This window comes from Festucalex cinctus, chromosome 17, assembly GCF_051991245.1.
Source record: "Festucalex cinctus isolate MCC-2025b chromosome 17, RoL_Fcin_1.0, whole genome shotgun sequence".
Classification (NCBI taxonomy): domain Eukaryota; kingdom Metazoa; phylum Chordata; class Actinopteri; order Syngnathiformes; family Syngnathidae; genus Festucalex; species Festucalex cinctus.
Genome location: NC_135427.1, coordinates 20,406,181 through 20,433,908, shown reverse-complemented (window position 1 = coordinate 20,433,908; position 27,728 = coordinate 20,406,181). Strand labels below are relative to the sequence as shown.

General features: G+C 38.2%; 3 protein-coding genes across 5 annotated transcripts in view; 1 reads left to right on the top strand and 2 right to left on the bottom strand.

Moving 5' to 3' along the window:
- Nucleotides 1-1,690: 1,690 nt before the first annotated feature.
- LOC144005084 (tubulin alpha chain-like) lies at nt 1,691-9,279 on the bottom strand. 2 transcript variants are annotated; one of them, XM_077502993.1, is made up of 6 exons: nt 9,133-9,279; nt 8,040-8,127; nt 7,681-7,763; nt 5,953-6,163; nt 5,222-5,364; nt 1,691-3,069 (listed from the first exon to the last, which is right to left on the bottom strand). In XM_077502993.1, the coding sequence occupies exons 2-6, from the start codon at nt 8,119-8,121 to the stop codon at nt 1,858-1,860; spliced, it is 1,731 nt and encodes a 576-aa protein (XP_077359119.1). In that variant the 5' UTR covers nt 8,122-8,127; nt 9,133-9,279; the 3' UTR covers nt 1,691-1,857. The 2 variants fall into 2 exon arrangements, with proteins under 2 accessions (XP_077359119.1, XP_077359118.1); XM_077502992.1 differs by lacking the exon at nt 9,133-9,279 and adding an exon at nt 8,255-8,449.
- A 551-nt stretch (nt 9,280-9,830) lies between these two features.
- Nucleotides 9,831-12,273, bottom strand: cox19 (cytochrome c oxidase assembly factor COX19). Its single transcript, XM_077502899.1, has 3 exons — nt 12,161-12,273; nt 11,793-11,904; nt 9,831-11,714 (listed from the first exon to the last, which is right to left on the bottom strand). Exons 1-3 carry the CDS (start codon nt 12,270-12,272, stop codon nt 11,618-11,620), a joined length of 321 nt encoding a protein of 106 aa, XP_077359025.1. The 5' UTR covers nt 12,273; the 3' UTR covers nt 9,831-11,617.
- Nucleotides 12,274-14,604: 2,331 nt separating this feature from the next.
- Nucleotides 14,605-27,728, top strand: part of LOC144004782 (arf-GAP with dual PH domain-containing protein 1) — a 30,598-nt gene continuing 17,474 nt past the window's right edge. Inside the window, exons 1-2 of one of the 2 annotated variants that reach the window (XM_077502305.1) lie at nt 14,605-14,781; nt 26,723-26,806. In XM_077502305.1, the coding sequence (XP_077358431.1) occupies nt 14,665-14,781; nt 26,723-26,806 (201 nt within the window). In that variant the 5' untranslated portion in view covers nt 14,605-14,664. Of the gene's footprint in view, nt 14,782-26,678; nt 26,807-27,728 lie in introns of both variants that reach the window. The other variant, XM_077502304.1, reaches the window with a different exon arrangement.

Genomic DNA, 27,728 nt, shown 5'->3' with positions numbered 1-27,728 from the left:
CAATAAAACGGAAAAAAAAATTTCTAAAAAACAGAGCACCATCTTCTGTTTTTCTGTGTATTTTTTTTATTTTATTTTATTTTTTACCTCTGAACTCCAATGTCTTGTTGCAAACCACTGACCTGTATATATGACCGATATATAGCCGATAGCCTATACACACCAGTGCAAGCCGTTGACATCACAGGGCGGCCATCTTGTTACTGCCACCTCGCGAGCAGGCTACTGTACAAACTATACGGTATACGTACAGATAAGACATATACAGCTCGTAGGCAGTTAGTATAAGGCCAGAGGCGTTTTTTTTTTTTACTTGTTAAAAAATAGTGACCACACCCGGCACAAACCCCCCACGCCGCCTCCGGCCTTATGCGAACTGCCTACGAGCTGTATTTGTCTCATCTGTACATATACAGTATAGTTTATACAGTGGTCTGCTTGCGAGTTGGGAGGAGCAAGATGGCCGCCCTGTGACTTCACAGGCTTGCACTGGTGTGTATGGGGTCTCCAGTCATATATATATACAGGTCACTGGTCTGCAACAAGTCACTTGGAGTTCAGAGGTAAAAAAAAAAAAAAAAAAAATAAAAAAACAAGTTGGTGCTTTTGTTTTTAGGGCCTGAGCAGTGACTGCTGCGAGGTCCCTATTGTTCCTGCAGAATTGTTCTTCTTTTTCTTTGTTATTATTCTTCTCCTCAAACAATTGCATTTTTGAGACACTAAACATGAACGAAAACTCACCAAACTTTACACACAGACTGGGCCTGGCGAAAATGTTTATATTTTAAAGTCGCCATACATGATAACAGAAAAATGGCTCCGAAGCGCCCCTACATAAGTTTAACGGATCCCCGTCTCGCTGCGATTGTCCTACGGCTACGAAAAATTGTGTGGCACCTGTAGCACATCCAGATGAACAAAAGACTCTTTGATATGTGTACCCTAAAATAGACAGGAAGTGAGGTATGAGTATTTGAATGTCCAATTTTAGCCCATTTTTGCACATTTACAGGAGTCATACTTTTGCACGCTTCTCTTACACGGTTAACCCAATTGACTTCAAACTTGGGCTGCACCATCTCAACACCTGGGACAACATCATGGTAAAAAAAAAAAATCAAAAGTTTTTGATATACTATATGACGGGGGCGGGGTATCAAATATAGAGTTTCAAAATTCTTACTTAACGAAACATTATACGTTTAATCTAGTTTAGACTATTTTTTTTTTGTTTTTAAATGTTTTTCCCCGTTTTTCGGAATGTTTTTTTATGACAGATAAAAAATATTCAGTAAAACAGTAAAATAATATTCAGGAAAAAACAGAAAAATTAAATTACTCAAAAAAACAAAGACCCCCCAAAAAAAAAACAAAAAAAAACTGAAAAAACAGTTTTCAAGTGAATGCAATGCGCTTCCGTAAAAACTTTTAAATCGGGTTAAATCGTCAGTCATGGACACTTAATGTCATCTTTGCTTTTTGCTTAAAATTTACTGTTGAGCAGTGATTTTTTTTTTTTTTTGTAATTGGCTAAAGTTGCCACAAGATGGCGGCCAATCACTTTTCTTTTTTTTTTGGCAAGGCTTGATGTCAAAATGGCGCCAAAGCAATATGGCTTTAGCATTTCATTTATGTGGATGAGGGCAAAAACAGACATTAAACAATTGGTATAAAAAGAGCCTTAACACTGTTTATTGCCAATCTGTTGAATTTATTTTTGACTTTAAACACAACACAAGCAGAATTAAATGTGTATTGAACTAAACACCACATACTTTGAGAAAAACAAAAACAGAATGAGCGTGGCCATGGAACAAATGACCACAGACTACATTTAATCTTAATTTAGCAGTAATTTTATATGTTGCGGTACAGTTTGACAACAGAATCTATATCTTCTCTGGCCTGGAGAAAATCTGACTCCTCCATCCCCTCTCGGAGGTACCAGTGCAGATAGAGGCGCTGGGTGTACATGCGGTCAAACATGACTCGCAGGTTGTCCCAGTTTACCCCGATGTCGGTGCAGTTGCTCAGCGTGCACAGGGATCTCGGGACCTGGGCCAGGTCTCCCCCGGGAACCATCGTCGGTGGCTGGCCGAAGATGCCCAGCTTCAAGGTGACAGGCAACCAGCTCACAAACTTGAGGGAGGATTTGATTTTGCTGACAGCCAAGTTGACATCCCAGGGAGGCACGTCGCCGCGGTACAACAGGCAGGAGGTCAAGTACCAGGTGTCGTGACACCTCTTGATCATTTGATTGCATGACCTGTAGCAGTCCTCGGTAATGTTGGCCACAGATAGTGGACCTCCAGTGGGGGCGTAGGAAGGCACGGGGTAGCTGGGGCGTGGCTGGAGCGTCAGGTTCATCACGACCTCTTTCATGCTCACGTTCTTGAAGCCTTCGGCGTGCGTAGCGGCGGCGGTGGGGGCCGCGGTCACGTTGAAGCCTTCGGCGTGAGTAGCGGCGGCGGCGGTGGGGCCCACGGTCACGTTCTTGGAGCCTTCGGCGTGCGTAGCGGCGGCGTTGGGGGCCACGGTCGCGTTCCTGAAGCCTTCGCCGTGTGTAGCGGCGGCGGTGGAGGCCACAGATGCTAGATGTTGGGTGTTGATTTTTGAGGAAATGATGGGGGCGTAGGAAGGCACGAGGAATTTGAGGTGCGGATGGGGCACCAGGCTCGTCACAAGCTTGTTCAGGTTCACGTTGGAGCTGTCGCAGTGCACAGTAGTGGCAACGGAGGACACAACCTGACCGATCAATACGTTGAAGTTGGTGTAGGTGGGAGCCTTAATGCCCATCTTGAAGTTGCAGATGTCAAACAAGGCCTCATTGGTGATTGTGATGGCACATTCGGAGTGCTCCATTGTGATATAGTTGGCCAGGATGGAATTGTAAATTTCCATCACAGGCGTCAATTTATTGAGTGAAGGGAGAAGTGCAAACTCAATCTTGAACTTTTTGCCGTAATCCTCCGACAGGCTCTGCATCAGTAAGGAGTTGAAGCCTGAGCCTGTTCCGCCACCAAGGGAGTGGAAGATGAATAAACCATCAAGCCTTGGGGACCGATCAGCCTGGGAGAGAGGAACAAAAAAAAACAAAAAACATCCACACTTGAATATTCTCAAACTATTAGGGCTGCAGATATCCAACATTTTTGAGCTACATAGTGGCCACCCCCATACCAAACAAATTTTGGTATCTGTGATTTTTCTTCATATGATTATGATGATTATTAGTTTTAATGTTATATTTTTTTATATTACTATTATATATTTTATGTATTTATTATAAAATCGCCCTGGCTACACCAATAAAGATTTTCTGGCTACGCTGCGGGGCGGCACGGTAGCCGAGTGGTTAGCACGTCCGCTTCCCAGTTCTGAGGTCTCCGGTTCGAGTCCAGGCTCGGACCTTCCTGGGTGGAGTTTGCATGTTCTCCCCGTGCCCGCGTGGGTCTTCTCCGGGTACTCCTCCCACATTCCAAAGACATGCATGGCAGGTTAATTGGGCGCTCCGAATTGTCCCTAGGTGTGCGTGTGAGTGTGGATGGTTGTTCGTCTCTGTGTGCCCTGCGATTGGTTGGCAACCAGTCCAGGGTGTCCCCCGCCTACTGCCCAGAGCCAGCTGAGATAGGCGCCAGCAGCCCCCGCGACCCTTGTGAGGAATAAGCGGTCAAGAAAATGGATGGATGGATGGAGGGCTACGCTGCTGCTTGGATTGATGTAAATAATTCATTTATTGCAAACTATTTTAAAGGGATACTTCATTAGCCCATTATAGCAATAAAAAGTTAATATTTTGTCTATAATTCATTTAATACTTTCATTATTTTTCACGTACAATTAGTACCTTTAAAGACACATTTTGCAACTTGCTGTCGACTGAAAATGGGCTAGGTAACCAATCACAGCTCACCTGTTTTCTAGGTTTGGTCATGTGACATTCACAAGCTGAGCTGTGATTGGTTACCTGAGCCCTTGTGATGTCATTTTCAGTCGACAGCAAGTTGCAAAATGTGTTTTTAAAGGTACTATTTTTATGTGAAAAATAATGAAAGTATCAAATCAATTATAGACAAATTAATGTTTGACTGCCAAAAATGGCTAAATAAGTAAAGTATCCCTTTAAACATGTAATTTAATTTAATTTATTAACTCATTTACTCCCAACAATTTATAAATACATTCTATTCTAAATATTACCATGCTCCCAAAGACGTATTTATATTTTTTTTTTTTTTTTTTTTTTTTTAAATGGTAGAGCATACAGAAGGTTTTGATGCAGCCTCTAAACTGAAGAACATGGTAATGGAAATGGTGGTAGTTATTACAAAAACGTCCAGCAGGTGGCAGCAGAGTATAAGAGCTCAACAAGGGCCATGTTGCAACAACAGATTTGTGAATAATGATGAAACTTAGCTATATTCTAACTCTAATTGCTGTGAAAGGGAAAGAGATAGAACTATTCTCTTTTTTTTCCTGATGAAAGAGAGACTAATCTTTCTTTTGGTAGGTTTTATGTTTTTATAGCAAAAGAACACAATATTCTGTGGGCCTTGCAAAATCAGTCAAAATCCAGTAAAAAAGCCAAGAGTGAAGGGGAATGAGTTGAAGACATGTAATTAGCCCATTTTGGGGGGTTCTTCAGCACCCCCAAAGTGAACAATAGAACCCCCCAAATTTTTGAGTATATAACTAGATATATTTTTACTGTGTATTCTTTTTAACAAACTAGAAAATGATAATGTATGTGTATAAAACATAGTTTAAAAGTAATATTTAAACAACAAAAATACAGTACATCCCCCATTTAATTCGAAAATGGTTTGATGCACCTCCGACCTCCGTGTTGGTATTATTCTACCAACACATTATTCTCATTACTAGTCTGTTATTTTTTGTACTTTTTTGCTGTTGTAGTCATTCTACTTGGTAGGTTAGCTGAAGTTTCCCCCAAAGCTAGGAAACGTTGCATGTGGTCAGACTGAAGGCTTATGCCAATCACTGTCAGAAACAAGCGCTACTATTGTCTCTATTGTGCTGCTATTGGCTAGCTTGCATCATGGAGCAAGTCATGGACATAAGATTGTTTTCCAGCAAACAAACGCTCCATTTTGAAGTGTATTTTTTATGTATATATTTGTATTAAAGACAAGATGTAAAAAGGCAGAGACAAACAGAGCTAAGCTTCAAAGAGTTTTATCCATGCAGCTAAAATATTTACCACCCAGCGAGTTCTCTCAATTACGCGGTCAACGAGGTTTTGGACGTCATCGTAACCACGAATGTAGACGTCGGCTGGTTCTCCGTTTCCGCTGATTAGCTGCTCATGGAGGAGATTGCCGTAGGGTCCTGTACGGATGTCATCTGCAGTGCAAAAAAGAAAATACATTTTCGATCTCAGGCCTTGACAGGATCAAAAGCTGTGACAACAAAAAAATATTTAGTCCTTTTAAATGAGATAATTTGTCAGGAAATTGAAAACATCCATCCATCCATCCATCCATCCATCACGCTGACCCTTGATGACATCAGCAATCCTCTGCCCTCTGATTGGTTGGTCAACTCAATATTAGTTAGCACTAAGTACACCTGGCAAAACGCCTCTCTTGCGAGTATGATTTATTATTATTATTATTATTTTATGTATTATATTTATATACTTTATTTATCATTAATTATTATCATTGTTATCTTTATTTGTGTCAAGTTATTAGTTCAAACAGCCCCAGATGTAAGTGGCACAGCAGCATGCTATTATATTGCTTTTTTTTTTTTTTGCTTTTTTTTTGGTAGTGCGTGCAGTCAGTTATCCCTTTTTTTGTTAATACACTCGTGAAAGGGGTTGAGACGGAGGTTGAGTTTAATTTTGTAGTTCCTCCAGCATGTCCAAATGCACTGAATTTGCACACAATCTTTTTAACATCAAGTTATGTGAAACTTTTGTCTTTTTACCAATGGCGGTTCTTTCCAGATCCACAAAGACGGTTCTGGGAACATGTTTGCCATCTTGGGTCTCTATGAAGAGGCTTTTGCCACTATTGCTGGTCTTGTTGTCAGCCATGAGGCCGTCAGGTTGGATGCCGTGCTCCAGACAGAACAACTTCCAGTAGGTGCTGCCAATCTGGGTGCCTGCCTGGCCGACATTGATGAAAATAAACTCACGCTGGAAGAGAAAGTGGATGGAGAGAAAGTGAATTAATAATGAATTGATACATTTAAAAATAAAATACACAATTAACAGATACTTCCACATTTCCACTTCAGGCCATTGTTTTATTAGTCCAGTGGGTCACCAGGCTTTCCTTGCCTGATCCCAGAATGCCTTTGAAGTTCACGTGTTACATGATCTTCCCAAACTCCTTTAAAGCCTTTAGTTCTATACATATACATTAATAAACATGTACTGTACATACTGTACAAATGTGTGAAAGGCTTATTGTTCAGAACGCAGGTGGTCACAATAAAGAATAAAACATGTTGTGCTGAATGCAGATGCTTTACATCACATTCTCCCACCTTTATGCCAATAAATTGATTTCATGTCCTACTCTGTAATGACCAATACTCTTGCAAAGTTATATGTGAGACTTTTTGTTTGCAAACTGCAATCTATCCTCCAGTGATCAAAACCATCACTTGCAGGCAAATCTTTCATCTGTCCATCCATTGTACAGTACTATTTAAGGGACACTCAACTGAGTCTATAGCAGCAGCTGTTGATCCCGGGAGTCGCCATACATGATAACAGAAAAACAGCTCAGAAGCCCCCCTACATAAGTTTAACGGATCCCCGTCTCGCTACAATTGTCCTACGGCTACGAAAATTGTGTGACACCTGTAGCACATCCAGATGAACAAAAAACTCTTGATAGGTGTACCCTAAAATAGACAGGAAGTGATGTATGAGTATTTGAATGTCCAATTTTAGCCCATTTTTGCACATTTACAGGAGTCATACTTTTGCCCGCTTCTCTTACACGGTTAACCCGATTGACTTCAAACTTGGGCTGTACCATCTCAACACCTGGGACAACATCATGGTAAAAAAAAAAATAAAAATTAAAACGTTTTTGACATACTATATGACGGGGGCTGGGCATCAAATTTGGAGTTTCAAAATTCTTACTTAACGAAACATTATACGTTTAATCTAGTTTGGACTATTTTTTTTTGTTTTTAAATGATGTTTTTCGGAATGTTTTTTTTTATGACAGATAAAAATATTCAGTAAAACAGTAAAATAATATTCAGGAAAAAACAGAAAAATTAAATTACTCAAAAAAAACAAAGACCCCCCCCAAAAAAAAAAGAAATCAGAAAAAAAAACGTTTTCAAGAGTTTTCAAGTCTCTTTAAAGCCTTTAGTTCTATACATATACGTTAATAAACATGTACTGTACATACTGTACCTATACGTGAAAGGCTCATTGTTCAGAACGCAGGTGGTCACAATAAAGAATAAAACATGTTGTGCTGAATGCAGACGCTTTACATCACATTCCTTTATGCCAATAAATTGATTTCATGTCCTACTCTGTAATTACTAACACTCTTGCAAAGTTATATGTGAGACTTTTTGTTTGCAAACTGCAATCTATCCTCCAATGATAAAAACCATCACTTGCAGGCAAATCTTTCATCTGTCCATCCATTGTACAGTACTATTTAAGGGACACTCAACTGGGTCTATAGCAGCAGCTGTTGATCCCGGGAGACTGGCCATCGCTGAAGAAGGCTCGTTCCTGATGACCAACGATGAAGAACCTACAGTGAAATTACATTGATTTCATCAAATTATTCAAATCAGATTAACGTTTGTTCATTAATCCTGCCAAAACACGACCAAAAACTATATACCAACTCAACTATAAAGAACAATGTTAGCTTAACCACTCAATTCCAACCCTTCAAGCAGGGAGGCAAATGGGTCCTATTTTGATAGTCTTTGGTAAGACCCATTTTTTTAACCAATCCATTTTAAGAGTGTAGTTTCCTATTCGGTGATGCAATATTCTTAAAACCAAAGTTAACATTAGCTACCTTTTTCTTGTTCATTTTCCTCATCTTTCTTCTTTTTTATTTGTTCTTCTTCTTCTGTGGGATATTTGCGTTTTTGCAGCATTTCGTCCTACGGAGGCAGAGAGAGAGAGAGAGAGAGAGAGAGAGAGAGAGAGAGAGAGAGAAAGAGAGAGAGAAATATTTGACAGCAGTAGGCTATACCATCAGCCCTCTCATATAGAGAAAATATTCATTACCGTAGTTGCTCTCTCCCTGTTTCACTATGGACGCTTAACAACCGCTTTGTTCGTTTATGCTTGCACCTATAACCGCCGATGGGTTTGAGATGCGAATGTCATGTTACGGCCTGCTGACGCATAGTAAAGGATGTTTCTTAAAAGACTGAACCAGTGCCTTTAATGGACTATATGCACAAAGCACTTCCGCATCCGATGACTGACTTAATGCACTCACCGGAAGTCTCCCCGCACTGTTGTAAAATTCGAATCAAATCCTTAACCCACTCAAAAAGAACAGGCGTCGTTCCTTGCTTTAAAATTAAGTCCATCAGAATTTTAAAACTACTAATTAGACCTCCCAGATCCGTAATTTATATATATATATATATATATATATATATATATATATATATATATATATATATATATATATATATATATATATATGTATGTATTTGATTGCATTAATCATGGTAAACTTTTTGCAAAATTGCTACAACGACGGGTTCTTCCCAACCTTATCCGCGTTTTACAGTTATGGTACACGCACCAAACAGTGCAGATAAAATTGGGAACTGCAGTATCAGATCCTTTCCATGTGAATAATAGGGTGAGATAGGATGGGGTATTGTCACCCATGCTTTTTAACCTGTATATGGATGATCTGTCTCAAAGGTTAAAACATTGTAAGACCGGATGTATGGTGGGGAAAGGCTTTTAAACCACCTATTATATGCAGATGATCTAGTCATCATGTCACCTTATTCTGCAGGCTTTCAGAAGTTACTTATAGGTCTGTTCTGAATATGGTGACCAATTTGATGTCAAGTTCAATTAAAAAAAAAAGCGTGTAGTAATAGGTGTGAGGCCCAGAGAGCAAAATAAGACAACAATACCTGTGTTTGAGCTGTCTGGCGGAGTACTTTCTGTGGTGAATAAAGTAAAATAACTTGGTCACTTCATCAGGAGGGACCTCTCTGAAATGATGACATTCAAAGGCAATATTTGTAATTTGTATGCACATGTAACGTGCTGGTACGAAAATTTGGAACGTGTACAGAGAAAGTAAAAATAGCTTTGTTCAATGCCTATTGCACGCTGCTCTACACTGCCCCCCTGTGGTGCTGGTATACGCAGTCTACATTCAGGAAGCTGCAGGTTGCATACAATGATGCTCTGAGACTCCTGCTGAAGGTCCCTAGGTGGATCAGTGCCAGTCTGTTTGTGCAGAATAATGTCATAAGATTGAACGCTGTCATACGGAATTCTGTATATACATTTTAACGAGACTCATGGACTCACAAAAATGACATTTTACATGCTTATTTTCATGATACGTTATTGGATACGAATAATTTATTACTACATTAACATAATATAATTAAGAGTATGACTAGATAAGTGATTGTGTTTTTTCCTACTCCTTTTGAACATGTAAATTACATTAGTGAATTATTTTCAATTTTAACTTCAACTTATATTTTGTAATGTGTTTATATGCTCAACCAATCAACCAACCAACCTCTCTTAATGTCTCTGCTGAAATGAATAATGACTCAAATATTTTGTTTAATACAACAGAATGACAGCATAGGAATATACATATACAGTAAAAAGTCAAAAAGTGAAAAGTCAAAGGCAAACAAGAGTTACAACACATCAAATTTTAAGCTTCAAAATACAGTACAACTCTGGTTCTACTGTTAACAAACGGCAAGTTTGTTAAACATAATCAAGAGGACTTGAGACATTTTACAACTTGCCTTAAATACATGTATAAATTATATGCCTAATGATGTTTAAAGGAGGAAACTTTATTTATTTATTTTTTTTAATTAAAGACTTAACTGTAATTCAGCAAAATATGCCTCTGACAAATCTAATATTGGGATCTAAGGAACTGACCGACAAAAGAAAAAGGGCGTCTTCAAAGCAAGCACATACTTCACTTGTTAAAAAAAAAAAAAGTGACCATCCTGCCACACATACCCCAAGCCCTATACTAAGAGCTGTATAGTCTAATCTGTACGTATATACGAATACTATACGCGAGCAGACTATTGTATAAATCGGATAGTTTACAGTAGTCTGCCGCGAGATGGGAGGAGTAAGATGGCCACCCTGTGGGCTATCGGCTATCCAGTAATACATACAGATCAGTGGCCTTAACAAACTAGCGCTGAGGGCATGCGCAGTAATTGACAATTCCGAACATCCTGGTATTTGTAACACAAAACAATTATTCGAATTATTCAGTTTTTTTTTTTTTTTTTTTTTTTTTTATCATACTCATGGTCTGTTTATCCAGTCAAAGTTGTTTAAATTATATGACCTTATAAAGTATAATACTTTAATAATTTTATATAAAGCATTTTATGAATTACTACCTGATCATTTACAATAGATATTTATATATAGAGAAGGTCTATCACAACTTGAGAGGATATGGAGATTTTATATTACCTAAATTTAGAACTGTTCGTAAAAGTTTTTGTGTGTCTGTGCGTGGGGTCAAACTTTGGAACAGCTTCGATGTACAACACAAGCAATGACAAAACATCCACAGATTCAAACTGCCTTACAAACATATGGTTTGGTCTCAGTATTTGGAGAGTGCATCTTAAACCAACATCTATCTTTCAACTTATTGTGATAGAGTATACTTGCTGCCTTCTTATTTTACATACTATCGCCCCTGTTGGTATGCTTGTGTCTTAGAATTATTGATATGTGCCATTTGTGGACTTGTTTTGTCTCTAGTTTGTCTTTTACCCAAGCTGGTATTGTTATTTTTTATTACCATTGGTGGTATGAGCTGTTGATGTCATGTTACTTAATTAACACATTGTTTGTAAACACACAGTTTTTCAGTATTATGACAACCGCTGTTGGTTAGTGCAAGTTTGTAGGAAAGTAGCTAAATTTGTTTTTGATACTAATGATATTGGGGGTGGGACTTAATAAGTTTTTCTTCCCCCCACTCCTTTTCAGGCTAGGTTTAGAAAAATTTGTCTAGAAAAATTGATATATTGTTAATGTTGATTATTGCCTGAAATAAATGAACAAAATTAAATGAAAATTGAAAATGAGCAAATGGTGGGTTGTCTTGCTTTTGCCTTAGACGGTCATACAAACCACACAGATTGTTCTAGTCAAACAAGATTTCAAGTTACACACACTTATGTTGAAGTACAAAAGGTTTAATTCATAATATGTAAAAAATTTTTTTTTTATCTATTTAGACATTTTATATACACGTATTTAATTCTGAAAAGTTCTGTCAAACACGTTTCCGCACTTCTGTTCCACATTTCTCACACACAAATGACGTCTGAATACATTTAGCACAACAGCGTTGGTGCATTGTGGTAGTTGTGCATGTCAATGTTGCTGGCAGTCTTTGCTTGCTTTGCTGGGAGAAGGATCTGCCAGGTCTTTGAATCCCAGTTTTTCCAGTGGTTCCTTTGTCATGAGCTGACTGCGATGCAAGATGAACGCAAACAGAAAGTCAATAGATGACTTAATTTGCTGAAAAAAAGAGAATACTGAAACCCACTGTTCCATGCGGCATTCTAGGTAGGCCTTGGACTGGAGCCGGCACTTGGAACTGTCGAATCTGCTGTCTTGCAAACATGTCATGAACGTCTCCTTGAAGGCTTTGCATTCTCCTGGAATCCACATAATAATAAGCACTAACAGTGTAGTGGCGTCTCCACTTAGTGACACACTGAGCTTTGTATTCATTGTTTTGTATTTGAAAGTGTGAAGAAAAAAAACAAAACAAAACAAAACACACATTAGCCACACTTTATACCAGCGACAGCTGTCGTCACAACCAGTTAAGATCAGTGTTGTTGAATCAAAAAGATACGCATTACAGACGAACGATGATAATAAATGTTAGTTAAAAATCGTGTAACGTACCAAAGTGATCTAATGGGAACGACCCTTTGTCAGGTGGTCGAGGTTTAAAGCTCTTCGCCCCGAAATTCATTGCAGTCGACATGTTTTGTTTTGATGGATGGAATTGTCGCATGTGTGACATTACGCGCGTAGTTGTGACGTCACAACACACCGGCAGACATTTTAGTCGAGTCTCGCAAAACCGATAACCTTCAACAAACACTTTTGGTTACATTTTCTTTTTTTTCTTTTTTTTTCAATGTGTTAATTAAGTAACATGACATCAACAGCTCATACCAGCAATGGTAATAAAAAATAACAATACCAGCTTGGGTAAAAGACAAACTAGAGACAAAACAAGTCCACAAATGGCACATATCAATAATTCTAAGACACAAGCATACCAACAGGGGCGATAGTATGTAAAATAAGAAGGCAGCAAGTATACTCTATCACAATAAGTTGAAAGATAGATGTTGGCTCAGAATTGTTCATTCGGTAGTCTTACCGATTCAACGTCTTGTCATCATTGCTCTTTTTTTTTTTTTTTTTTTTTTGTGTGTGTATGTGTGCGTGCGTTTGCGTGCGTGCGTGCGTTTGCGTGTGTGCGTTTGCGTGCGTTTGCGTGCGTGCGCGTGCGTGCGTGCGTGTGCGTGCGTGCAAATACGTATAAATTTATACTCATTCATTCACCTAAAACCTTATAAATATCCCATTACCCTTCGCCTTAACCAGGTACTTCAGAATCTTGCCAGAGTCGTGAGGTTTAAATGGTCAGGAGACCAGAGAAAAGGTCAGAAAAAAAAGAAATAAAGAGAAAAGAAAGGTAAATCAAAGTGAAATCCAGCACCGACCAAACACTTCCTGCCTTCCCCATGATTACAAAATCAAAGTCTTACGCCAACCCCGGAAGCCTCTAAATTCCAGCAAATTTAGCGAGATCTCAAGAGACCAGAGGAAAAACTAAAGAGAGGAAGGAGGGAAGGATCGATAAGGCAGAGTGAGATCCATAGAAGCCAGTACATCCAATCCATCAAAGTGAAGTCCAGCACCAACAAGACCCCTCCGGCGTGGTTACAAAACCAGAGTCTTATGCCAACCCCAGAAACCTCATACTTCTAATAAATTAAGATCTCAAGTGACCAGAGGAAAAACTAAAGAGAGGAAGGAGGGAAGGATAGATAAAGCAAAGTGAGAACCACAGACACCAGCACCAACTGATTCAAGGGGCTGTGGGAGGGAGAGGGTACTTCTGTTGAGTTTCAGTAGATGCTGGTGCGACGGATCTGGCATGCATAAGGACCACCACCAAAGAAAGAAGCCGTCAACCGCGGTCCAGCAAAGCGAGCACTCCCCCCCCCCCCGGAATCCCCAGGCCGCGGCAGCACCAAGGCCACCCCCAAGCCACCCGAGCGGACACCGGTCGGCGAGCCGACCCAGACACCCGGAACCCCCCCGCCCCAGCCCCGGCCCACACCCCCGAGCCCAAGGCCGCAGAACGAGGCCCAGCGGGCCCCCACAGCGCCCCACCGGTCCCCAGCCCCCATCCCCCCACGACCCCCCCACACCCCACCCAAACCCGCCATCCACCACGACCCAGGCCCCACCACCCCCGACCCCCAAACCCCCGAACACACCCCGGTTGGTTACATTATTAAATGGTTACATTTTCGATCAAAGAAAGTCTCGCAAAAAAAAACAAAAAACTTTTAATATATTAAACGTGTACGCTGAAGGTAGCGTTTTTGATAATGTACAGCGTATGTTTAAAATAAAATAAACAGTATAAAAAAACGTGCACATTATTTTAGTTTTACAAAGCAAGCAAAATTTATTTACAATTCGTATACTTATTGTATGAACACATTTAATATATATATTTTTTATTTATTCATTTTTTTGCCTTTCAGACTCTCAAATCACTTATTTTCAAGAGTAAGAATATAAAAATTCATTTTTGCCTTATCTGCGATTGACTGGCAACCAGTTCAGGGTGTCCCCCGCCTACTGCGCAAAGCCGGCTGAGATAGGCTCTATGCCCAGTGAGGAATAAGCGGTCAAGAAAAAAAACAACTTTGCGTTCCCTTGTAATCTTTGCGAGGGAACCCAAAGATGTTTTGCGAACGCAAAGTTGTTGTTTTTTTCTTTTCCTACCATGTCACCTTAGGGGCTCCGTAGTTTTGGCAGGTATTTATTAAATTGAGATTTTTTTTAATTATTGTATTCATTTGCCGTGTTTTTTTTCTCATCTGCAAAATAATAATAATAAAAAAAAAGTGTGATTCTACAGCTACTCACCATCACCACTGGGTGTCTCACTATGGTCTCAGACAGTGAACATGCATGGAGGGAAGAAGGAGGGAGAGAGAGAGAGAGAGAGAGAGAGAGAGAGAGAGAGAGAGAGAGAGAGAGAGAGAGAGAGAGAGAGAGAGAGAGAGAGAGAGAGAGAGAGAGAGAGAGAGAGAGCATCCGTTTGACAGACAGCAGGTGATGGTCCGCTTTGCCTGTTTGCCTCCAGTCGGCGAATGTGCTTGTGTCGAGCTCGGAAACGCTTACAATGGAACCGGAGAGGGACAACCGGCTCCTGCAAGACGTGCTGGCCAGACCGGACAACGGAACATGCGCGGACTGCGGAAATCCAGGTTTGTAAAGTCGTTCTTGACCACTATGGCACTATGGCACTATGCAATTAATTGTAAAATTGTTTTTATTTTTTATTTTTGACTGACAAGATCTAATGCTGAGTGCAATCACCAACAGAATGAGTCTGAGCTAATTAAACATATAAATCAGTGTGCGTCTTTGTGTGTCTGCGCGCGCACGATGTGTGTGACGTCATAGTGTGTAAGTGTAGACATAAACTGTCCTCTCACACACACCCATACACACGCACGCACACAAAAACTGTCCTCTCACCTTTTGCTTTGTTCCAGCTATAGTCGGTGTCTGTCCATAGTGAGATGATAGCATCATGTTGTAGGCTACTGCAAACAACATTACATCTTGCTAGTCTAATTGAATTTGCAGTTCACTGATGGGACAAAAGTACATTCCTACAGTGCGATTTAACCACAATTTGTAAGTCAGAGAACGCACTGTAACGTTACTAACAAATGCTAACACGCTGCATAGCATGAAGTCATTATTACAGTAAATGTACTGTAAACAAGCAAGAACGGCGGTAACTGACTGTGACACTTTTTGTTGCTTTACAACATCTTCCTACGCTGCTACTAAGTGAAGTACCTATAGGCTACATTGGTACCTCAAAATGTCATAATTGCAGTGTACTGTACACTTCTTGGTCGTAAATATAAATACATGAAATTAAAAACACTAAGTACAGCATGTTTTTACATTGCGCTCAACTTAGGCGTTCATTTACCCCCTTTTATACATCCCACCATCAAATGGTTGCTCTCTCATACCTCAGCCGGTTTTCTCCCTTGAAATGGTATGAAGCCAAAGTGGCTGTGAAGGTTCCAGGATGGGCTGAATGCCCGGCCGGCACTTGGAGGGGAGCCCGCCCAAGCTGCCTGGTATGGTTCCTGTGAGCATCACTGGAGCCAGGCTTGCAGATTTAGATGCAAAATCTGTTGAAACTCACATAGGGGGGTTTTGTAGAACCGGCCCGTAACATTAGGTACACCTGCACTGGCCATTTGGGGGCCCTAAGTAAAATAATGTCACGGGGACCATATGTGCGCCATTTATTCACCATGTACTGTGTAACGCCATATTTCATATATGTTAGTTATATTTTGTTGCACTGTAGAAGGTAATTCAAACTTCTCATCTCAACTGTCAGCACTTATAGTATATGGTGCCAAACCTCTGTTTTAATCTACTCTGTCACACTTTCTGTCTTCATTTCTCACACTGGTTGCTCTCTGGACTTTGGGTGTGAATTGCCTCGTACCTGACGATTCGATCCGTATCACGATTCATAGGTCACGATTCGATTCAATACGATTAATCCCGATATGAATTTACAAGTCGATTGTTGCGATTTTTTTTACTCAAATTTAGGAAATACCATTCAGTAAACCAATACATGTACACTGTAAGATTTGTATGAAAATGTATTATGTATTGATCTGAAACTTCAGTTTTATAACTGTGAGCCGCTGTATTTAACAAATAGGTTGTAACCTTTTTTCATTTTAGAACAGCATTGAAATAAAATATTAAGGTTTAATATTCCGTTAATATAACATTCTTCCATGCTTAAGGTGTGAAAGTTAGACGTTTTGTTGAATATTTTTCCATCAAAAATGGATGTTAAAAAAAATCGATTTGGCTGCCTATTGAATCGATTCGAGAATTGCGTGCTCTAGTATCACGATATATTGCCGAATCGATTTTTTTTTTTAACACCCCTACTCTGGACTGTAGTATGAAATACTAGCATAATACTAGCTTAACATACGCATTATTATGGCAGAGTACCAATATTTATTTAACAGATGAAAACGTCGGTTAACAAACGTGCTACGAACACTCAAATCTAAACGTCCTCGTGCATCTTTCAGCTTCATCGTTCTCATTTGCGTCTTACTACCTTTGCTGTTTTCACTCAGATAGCGCTGAGGGGTTAAGCTGGATGCTTCCATGACGACGGGATATTTCGGTTTATAGCATCTGCAGCTCAGCAATGTTGTGCCTCTGCCCTTTGCTAAGGACACAAAAATAAATTGTATCCTCAGTACAGACACCTCAGCAGTCTTCCTTAGTTGAGTCAGGTGTTTGCAGTAAAAAATCTTTCAAACTGCAGTGTCTATCCATCCATTTTCTGGACCATTTTTGTTATTCAGCTCTTTTCCATTTTGCTAAACAATGCCCTTGTTCAATGGAATCAAATTTATCAGCATAAAGAAATCAATCTTTAACACTATGTACAGTATTAGCATATTTAGACTAAAAGTTATTCACACTTGTAATTTAGAGTTAAAATGAAATTTCATTTGGTTTGGTTTATGTGTTTTTCCACAAGTCATTTGAGGACTGAAAAGGGATTGTTTGTTTTTACCTGGAAATGACATCAGAAAATGGCAATTTGATAGTTCCCCCGCCCATAGCATAGCTGATGATGATGATGATGAAGAACACAGGGCTGCACGATATTGGAAAAAAACTTTGCTATACATTGCTATTTTTTGGGGTCTGCGATATATTGAGATATATTGAGATATATATTGAGATATTAAAAATGGAAGAATTTTCCCCAGATGACTTGAATAGCTGTTTGGGAAGAATTTGTTTAACTCACCATGACACCACTGTATTCACACAATATCAAATGTGCATTGCATTTGGTCTCCATTGTAATGAATTTTTTTTTTTAATCAAATTTTTGTGTTCGGAATGTGACAAACACACACAAAAAAACGACTGTACTGTACTCAAGTCTCCATGGTATGAATAATCAATAGAAAAATAGTCATTTTGGAGCAGACAGCTGTGAAAGTGGAGGGGGGAGGGGTCGGTGACTGATTTAGCAGGAGGGAGGGGGAGAGTGAGGCAGGCTGTGCTGAGCATGGAGTAGCTTGCTGCTTTTATGAAGCAAAACGAAAGTTTGCTTGTTCAAAAATAAATAAATAAATAAATAAATAAATACATAAATAAAAACATCGCACGTCCCGCGATGTGGCTATCGCTCATGCCCACATCGCAATCGTGACGTTCAAACGGTACATCGTGCAGGCCTAATGCATTCAATCAATTGATTTCTATTTAGAGGGTTCGATGCATGCCATTGTCATATTTTTGAATGAATGGCATCCACAATAAATGTACATGGAGCTCCCAATCTGTCAGCCTCTGCCCCCATCAAATTCACCACATCCATATTGCACTACCTGCGCCAATAGTTGGACGTGGTTCCAGCAGGCATAACTTGTGAATGTTGTGACGGTACGTGATGTGATTTTCTTATTATTGTAATCTCTTCATACTAACTATATCAAGCAAAACAAACAGAAGAAGAAAGAGAGTGGCTGGACGAATATGTGCAATTTGAATTCACATGTATAACGTAAAATATGGTGTTCCACAGGGTTCAATTCCGGGGCCCTTGTTGTTTTCAACAAGTAAAAGGCTGTGTTGCTAACTTGCTATGATGCTGAATGCCATAATGAAGACATCAAATTAACTGTATGTGTCTGTGTCATCCAATTGTTCACTCGCAGATATAGAAAGATGGTTTTAAATCAAAGACTCTTCCTCCCACCAACACTGGCTTCTTCTGCCTTGTGCACCTCGTTTCTTTGTACTTCTGTTGTCAAAAAAGCACTGTAGTAGTGCGTGCTTAGAGCAGTGACCTGCATGTGTATCTTGTGCATGCGGTTTAGTCAGACACACATTAAACTGTCTGACTCAGACAGCGATGACCTCACCGCTGGATGACTTGCTCGGTGTGTAGTGTACTCGGATGTGTGCGTGCATTAACAACATAACATAATAATCACAACATAATAATAATAAAACACAATAATAACAACATAACATTGCTGCGATGTACAAAAGCACAATATTGTGCTTTTCTTTAAAGTATGAGTTTTTGTTTTTTTACAATATTGTGACCTTTTTTAAATATTGCCAACCTCCCCACAATATCGTGATAATTATCGTATCATGACGTTTGGATATCGTTACATCCCTACTTGCAATTTGCATGCAGGTGATAGGGTGAAATGCTAAATGGTGTAGTTTATCTCAGATAAGGGGGCGGGCGATTTCATGGAAAAATTATACATTATCACATTTAACATATTTTTTTTCATAAGACATTATTGAAAACTACATGGGTGCTTTTTAAAAAAATAAATAAAATAGATACGGCGGCATGGTTGTTGAGTGGTTAGCACATCCGCCTCCCAGTTCTGAGGACTCGGGTTCGAGTCCAGGCTCCGGCATTCCTGGGTGGAGTTTGTATGTTATCCCTGTGCCCGCGTGGGTTTTCTCCGGGTACTCCAGTCTCCTCCCACATTCCAAAGACATGCATGGCAGGTTCATTGGGCGCTCCAAATTGTCCCTAGGTGTGCTTGAGGGTGTGGATGGTTGCTTGTCTGTGTGCCCTGCGATTGGTTGGCAACCAGTTGAGGGTGTCCCCCGCCTACTGAACAGAGCCAGCTGAGATAGGCGCCAACAACCCTTGTGAGGAATAAGCGGTCAAGAAGATGGATGGATGGATGGGTACATAGGAAAAAAAATAAATCCATTGCCATAAGATTATTATTTTTAAAAATTAAATTTATATAATTTTCTTTAAAAAAAAAAGCAATTTTTTTCCATGATATTTTTTTCCAAAAAAAAAAAAAAAGACTTTTCCCCCAATTTCTGAATTTTGCTCTTGAAAAGTTGACCTGTTTTTCCTAACTTTATTTATTTATTTATTTATTTATTTATTTATTTATCTGTTGTTGTTTTTTTTTGGGGGGGGGGCCTTTGCTTTTTAAAATTTTATTACTTTTTATTTATAAGTACAAGTACATTCGACGTATTATGTAAGTATGTATTGTATTGTATTGTATTATCTGAGAGAACATGTTCAATAGATGAACGAAAGAGAAGCCAGGGCAGCTCAGTAGCTGGCTAATAAAACAAATCTTTTCCTTCTCCTTCCCTCTTTTAGTCACTTGAGCGTCACATACTCCTTTTTTCTCTGAGTGTCTGTGCGTGTACTAAGAGCCTGTGAGAGATGGCAGCTGTCGAGCGTGTGAGATGTAACGGAAAATGTAGTGGCTTCTCAGTGTCACACCCTTTCAAGACATTCTCCTTCTCAGCAGTAGAACCGTGACCGAAAACTACTCGTATTATGTTCCATTTTCACAAGGCTGTATAGTAGGTCAAGTTTGATAAGCTTGTGATATCATCTTGTAATTTATGTGTTCTATTTTGTGTCTGAAAGTCTTCTGGGATAAACTCCAGCTCAAACGCGACTCTAATGAGAACAAGCAGTAAACAAATTTGATGGCTGGACGCAAAAAACGAAGAGCACTCAACCCATACCCGCAGCATGCACACAGATGAGTGACATAAAATGTATAACAGAGCGTTACCCTGGTAACCACTGCTCTGAATAATGTCTGTGAGCAGCCAGGTGTCGCGCAAGATGTAGTTGATATGTTATTTCCACGTTTCCCATTCTCTCTGTGTTCATCTTTTGCATTCTGGGAAGGGGAGCACAATGTCACAGGAGACAAGGCGTCACATTGAGATCAGGTTCATTTGCATAGTCTTCAATGCTATGCATGGGAGTCCATTTTGGCGAACAAACAAAGCAACCACAGCTCCAGGAACTGGATCGTTTGCAATACAGGACACCGCGACTATCAAGTCAAAAGAAAATTGTCGTTGATTGAGCAGATGGCAGCTGACAAAAAGTAAGACAAGCGCTTTTTCCTGTGGAATCAATTATTTACGTACTCAATTACTACAAATACTAATTATTAATTACTGACAATGATGACAATGACATGGAGAATAATAAAAAAAGAATAAACGAGGCCCCAACCATATGGATTTTTTTATTTTATTCTTATTTTTTTTAGGCAGACAGAACTTCCAATATTTAGCGAGATTTATATGATTAATAAAATAAATAAATAAATAAATAAATAAATAAATAAATAAATAAATAAATACATAAATAAAATATACACTGAAATAAAAATCAGTCTGTTGGATTTACATAAAAAAAGGGCATTAGTAAAATCATGAATGTGACTTTTTTTTTATATAGAGCTGTCAAACGATTTCATTTTTAATCAGATTAATCACACCTTAGAATTTCGATTATTCACGATTAATCACTTAATTAAAAATGCTTTTTATCAACAACTAATATATATATATATATATATATATATATATATATATATATATATATATATATATATATATATATATATATATATATATATATATATATATATATATATATAATATATAAATATATATATATATATATATATATATAAATATATAAATATATATATATATATATATATATATATAAATATATAAATATATATATATATATATATATATATATATATATATATATATATATATATATATTAAAATGTATTAAAAAAGACCCTAGCGATTTGACGTGAACGCATATTCTGAATGTCATGCAAACATTTAATTTTAAGCATGTAATTATGTTTGAATGAATCTGTGTTAATACTGAATTTTTTTGTGATTAATCAACGAGTTAATGCTTTAATTTTGACAACACTAATGCTTTAATTTTGACAACACTAATTTTATGCACTACTCATGTTGGTAAAACATTATTTTAATGCATGCAGATGTAAATCCAACAGACTTTTTTTAAATTTTTTAATTTTTTAAAATTTTTTATCTATACTGTTTAAAATAACTTTTTGGTCCCTTAAAGATTACAACAATCAAAACATGTATTACAGGCTTGACATTTGTTTTACGATATTTTTTCCTTTGGTATTTAATTAACTCAGACGGAGTAAAAGATGGGCAAAAACTGGCCGACTTTCTTCCGATTGTCTTTTCTTGAGTGGGTTTGAATATTTGATATAATGTTGCAAGGTAGTGTGGATGGTTGTTTGTCTCTGTGTGCCCTGCGATTGGTTGGCAACCAGTCCAGGGTGTCCCCCGCCTACTGCCCAGAGCCAGCTGAGATAGGCGCCAGCAGCCCCCGCGACCCTTGTGAGGAATAAGCGGTCAAGAAAATGGATGGATGGATGGATGGATGTTGCAAGGTGTTAAAAAAAAAAATCGACAAAAATTGACCAAAAAAATCAGACAATTTTTGCCAATTTTAAAGAGTTAATATTGGCTGATTAATGAGTTGGGTTGGACCCAACCTATAACCTATAACGAGTAGGGCTGCTCGATTATGGGAAAAATACTAATCATGATTATTTTGGCAATAATTGAAATCATGATTATTAAAACGCAGTTTATTTTTTGGTAAAAAAACAAAAAACAAAACACAAGATAATGTTTAAGCAATTAAAAATATTAGTTTATTATAATAAGACCAATTTAAAAAAAAATAGAAACACTATAATTATGTACGTCCATTTTGGACCAAACAAAATTTATCATAATATATATTTATAGTAATATATATATTTTTTATGTTGGCAAAATCTTGAAGTTGTAGTGCAGCATGTGCACTGTGCATTAGGACGATCATTTATTTTTTTTTGTACAAAACAGATAAATCCATAAACGTAAATAAATAAATATTAAGAGAAATAAAATTCTTTGAAACACTATAATTATGCAAGTTACTTTTGGATGAAACAAAAGGTATTAAATTAGTTATTTTAAAATTTAAAAAAAGTGCAAATGTATAAATTTAAACAACTAAAAAATTAGTATTTAAAATCATTTTTTTAACGATTATGCGGAAATTAGTTATTTTAAAATTTTAAAAAAGTGCAAATGTATAAATCTAAACAACTAAAAAATTAGGATTAATATTTTTTAAACGGTTATGCTGAAATTAGTTATTTAAAAAAAGTGCAAATGTATAAATTTAAACAACTAAAAAAAATAGTATTAATAATAATTTTTAACGATTATGCTGAGTTTGTAATTGTGGAGTGTAATAATTGAAATTGTAATTGAATTTCGATTAATTGCACAGCCCTAATTGCGAGCTTTTATTTGAGTCATTTTTTGGAAAAATAATTACTAGTAAAAAGTCACAAAATATAGTGCTGGTGTACTGAACTAATGTTGTGGTTGTGCATTATGTCTCATTGTCTGGCACTCAGCTTCACAACACATTTGACTTTCGCCCACTGTAGCACATTACATCTCTCATGAGCTTGGTTGACGTGGGCAGATTGAAGAAGGGTCTTAAGTGTACCTATCCTCAACAACCACAGGCACTTCTGCTGCTGTGTCATGTTGGTCTCAGAAAACCTCTCGCTGCCTGCTGCTTGTGAGACTTGGAAAGCTTTACAAGATCAGGCAGCGATGGTGACGAAACTGTAGTCTCTAGTTCTGTTTATCGAATTTCAGAAGCTCTGTTTCCTGTTTGCAAGCTGAACAGGATTTCCTGAAAATGACATTTTGCCTTCTCGAACAGACGCAAAATGAACCATTTGTGCTTGAAATTGATCTGTACCCTGAAATCTTCTTGTTGCCCTAACACAGTGCTTCTCAAATAGTGAGGCTCCATCAAGGGGTTTGACCTCGGGGAACATGCTTTTTTATTTTTTTATTTTTATTTTTTATTTTTTTTACTGTCCTAGAATAAAGTGCAATTGCACCTCCACTACATAAGGGGGCAGTGGCGCTCTCATTATTGGCAGAGTGTGCGCAGGGAGCATTCGCTCGGTGGTGTAGGGGTTTTGTTTGCACTGAGCATGCTCGCTTTGCACACAGCAAAAAAAATCAGCACAAATTATTAGGGCCTGAGCAGCGACCGCTGCGAGGTCCCTATTGTTTTTGTAAAAATTATTATTATTAGGGCCCGAGCAGCGACCTCTGCACACAGGAAATTTGCACACTCTTCGGGCCCGGTGAAAAATTTGATATTCTGATGTTGTCATAACAAGAAGACTCTATAGCGCCCCCTAGCACGTTTGACCTAGAGCTACGAAAATGGGCAGGCACTTGTAGCACCCCGGGACGCACAAAAAGTCAATTGGGACCATGTAGCAAAAATGTACAGCAAGTGAGTTATGAATTTTTGAATGTCCAATTTTGGCCCATTTTTGCACATTCACTGTGGTCATACTTTTCCCCCCTTTGCAAACTGTTTTAATCCGATTGACTTCAAACTTGGCATGTATCATCTCAAGACCTGAGACAACAACTGGGCAAAATATCTTGACTATTCAAAATACTATATGAGCATCAAAAATTGCCTTTCAAATTTCATTTGTCCAGAAAGACAAAATGCTTAATAACTCCCATGTACAAGCTCCAAAAAATCTCAAACTTCTCATGCAACTTAATAGTCACGGCCTGAAAACATCTATATAATAAAATTCAATTATACATTTAGCGCCACCTAGTGGTGACAATAAATGACATAATTTACTTTTTTAGCTACTGTGCCGAGCTCGTTGAAGGGATCCAGTTGAAAATTGGTCAGAAAAGCCTTAAGATGTTGATCATGCCCCACACCGAATGTTGTAACTTTTCGCCAAAGTGCGTGGCCGTTACGGTGCCGCAAAATCTGAAAATTTTTCGTGACAATAAAAGTTGCTTTAACTTGACCCAGATGATCCTACCTTCTCAAAATTTCACACATTTGATGAGAGTCCAGGCCTTAAGACATCTACGAACTTATATTTCATCTTACTTATAGCGCCACCTAGTGGCAATTTTTTTTCTTATGAATGTTCTTCAACGTTTTTCTCCAAACACGTTAACTGGACCTACCTCATATTTGTTCAGAAGAGGGTTTCGGCCTTCATAATGTCACAACACGAAGTTTGTGAGTTTTCGCGAAACGCTATGGGCGTGGCTAAGCACTGTTCGCCAAGAAAACAACGCAGATTTTGAGGGTCTAAACATGCACAGAAAGTCATGAAACTTGGCACACACATCTGGCCTGGTAAAAAGAGTAATATTTTATCATGTATTGTGCTATTTTTACAAAAATGACTCAATAGCGCCCCCTAGAAATTTGTAACTAAGCAGCTCCGATTGTACGTTTAAGCAAGATCTACGAAAATTTTTACGTGTATGAGGGAGCCAAAGACCTACAAAAAAGTCTCTTGGACCCATATGCTAAAATGAACAGCAAGTGAGCTACGAATTTTTGAATGACCCATTTTTGAGGATTTTTGCACATTTTCAGGGGGCATAGTTTTGCCCACTTCTCCTACACGTTTTATCCGACTGACTTATGACTTGACCTGGACCATGCCAAGACCTGAGCCAACAACAGACGGAAAAATCTTGACTTTTGGAAATACTATATGATGAGGGCGGGGCATCAAAATTTGTTTTTCGCACTGAAAAAGGATATGCTTAATAACTCCCCGATACATGCTCCAAAAAATCCCAAACTTGACATGTATGTTTATCGTCAAGGCCTGAAGCTATCTCTATGACAACATTCAGTTATATATGCAGCGCCACCTAGCCCTTGAGGCATGAAAAAAAAATACCCCACCTACGGTATTTTTACAAAAAAATGTAAACTCATTCTAAAAGTTATAACTAAGTCATTTATGAATATTCTTGTACTTTCCACCACTCAAAATGTTCACTGGCATCAGACCTAACCAAACATACATATTTTTGTTATTTAGTTTTATTGATTTTTGATAGCCTCTATGGACATTAAAAGCAATATCGTGAATGAAGGATATGCTTAATAACGCCCCGGTACATGCTCCAAAAAATCCCAAACTTGACATGTATGTTAATATTTAAGGCCTGAAGGTATCTCTATGACAACATTCAGTTATATATGCAGCGCCACCTAGCCCTTGAGGCGTGAAAAAAAAATACCCCACATATGGTATTTTTACAAAAATTGTAAACTCATTGTAAGTGTGATAACTAAGTCATTTATGAATATTCTTTTAGTTTCCACCACTCAAAATGTTCACTGGCATCAGACCTATCCAAACATGCATACTTTTTTATTTAATTTGATTTAATTTTGATAGCCTCTATGGACAATAAAAGCAACATTGTGCAATGAGTACGAGCGATGATGGGTACATATATTTTTCCAAAAAATACCAATCAGGGCAACTTATTGCCTAAAAATAAAAATGGGTGTTAATTTTTTCAGATCTTAACGTTCAACAAAACCCATTGAGCTTGAAACATTCATCACACCTGGCAAAGAAAATCCACATGTAAAGGTTTATCATGCCATTTTCAAAGAAATTCTGCTTCCAATGTGACAGTACCCCAACGTGCCAGTCCCCCAACGTGCAAGTACCCCAACGTGGCACGGGCTGCGAGGGCCCTTTATAGCTGCTCGCAGCTCTAGTTTTATATATTTTTGTTTTGCAGGTTAAAGTTTTTTTTTTTTTTTATATTGTGCTCCTGAGTTAATGTTGGTGATCAGTTTGAATGCATTATTATTTATTGATTTTATGTAATTTTATTTGTCCGTACCATATGGTTTGACATGGTCAGTCAAAAAATGTTTATAGTTTAATTAAGGATTTAATTTTATTTTTGAATTTCAGATGCACGTTAAATCTTTTCTGTGACAGTTAATAAAGCTATTCTTTGTTGTAAGTTGGTCCATATTTATTTCTTTTTTTATTCTCTTATACGTTAATACGGATACAGTGTTATGCAGAGGTGTGCTTAGAACAATTTTATAGACAAATGATACTATTTATAGTCGCGTGGGGGTGGGGGGACGCGAGATATTTTCTTCTTACTAGGGGGGGCATGACAGAAAATAATTGAGAAGCACTGCCCTTCTCTCCTCCAATTCTCATTTCCTTTCTTCTCCCCGAACTCACCGACCTTCAATCTCTTCTGCTTTGTTTACTTCCCGCAACCTCTCCTCCTCCCTTATCCCTTCCCTGCTCTTGTCTTCTGCCTGCAGAGCCGGACTGGGCATCACTGACACTGGGTGTGTTTGTTTGCCAGGCCTGCTCGCTCCTTCATCGCGGCATCCCGCACATCAGCAGGGTCAAGTCGATTCAGGACGCGTGGGAGGCAAGCGATGTGGAGGTGAGCCGCTGATAGCAAGCATCAAGGGCAGTGGAAACTGTACTGGCCTGCATGGATGTCATGGGTGAACAGTAGTGTTAGGTAGCATACTAGCCTAAATATGCTAGCACAAATGGGCCAACAAAAACGCGCCTTTACACAAACAGCATGTAATAAATGTTAATAGAAAATTGTATTAGCAAAGTAGACTATGTGGGCTATTTTTAGCTGGGAAACATAATTTTACTTTCACTTTTGACAGCAAACAAAGCTACATATCTCAAAAGCAAAAATTTAGCTGTTAGCTTCGTGCATATGCCGCGAGAGCTAGCATAACAATGGGATAATGACATGATAGTTTGAAGCCAAACGTGCTATTTTTTTGTTGTTGTATTTGAACAAAAGTTAAATATGTATATATGTAAATATGTAAACATGAATGAAGCCTAAAATGGCAGATATTGTCATCTTGGGTAGCATTTAGCAGCATGATTTTTTATTTTTTTGCCCCTATAATTTCTAGGGCTGGGTTCAAAATATCGATATATCAATATCGTATTGATACGCCTTTAGATATCACAATATTGATACATAAAACCATGTATCAATATATCGAGGGGGGGCTCTGAAGCCAGCTGGGATAGGCTCCAGCACCCCCGTGACCCTTGTGAGGAAAAGCCGTTAAGAAAATGGATGGATGGATGGATGGATGGATGGATGGATGGATGGATGGATGGATGGATGGATGTCACAACAATATGAATGTCGTGTCAGTTTTTTTCCCCACTTTATTTAGACAGCCTGTACTGTGGTTGTAATTGATTTAAATTATTTGTTTTTATAAGGCCATGTTAAATAAAACAGATTATTAGTATAACTGAAATGGATTCAATTCTTAATGTAAATATTCATATTCTTACTAATGCATTAAATTAGAGTAAGA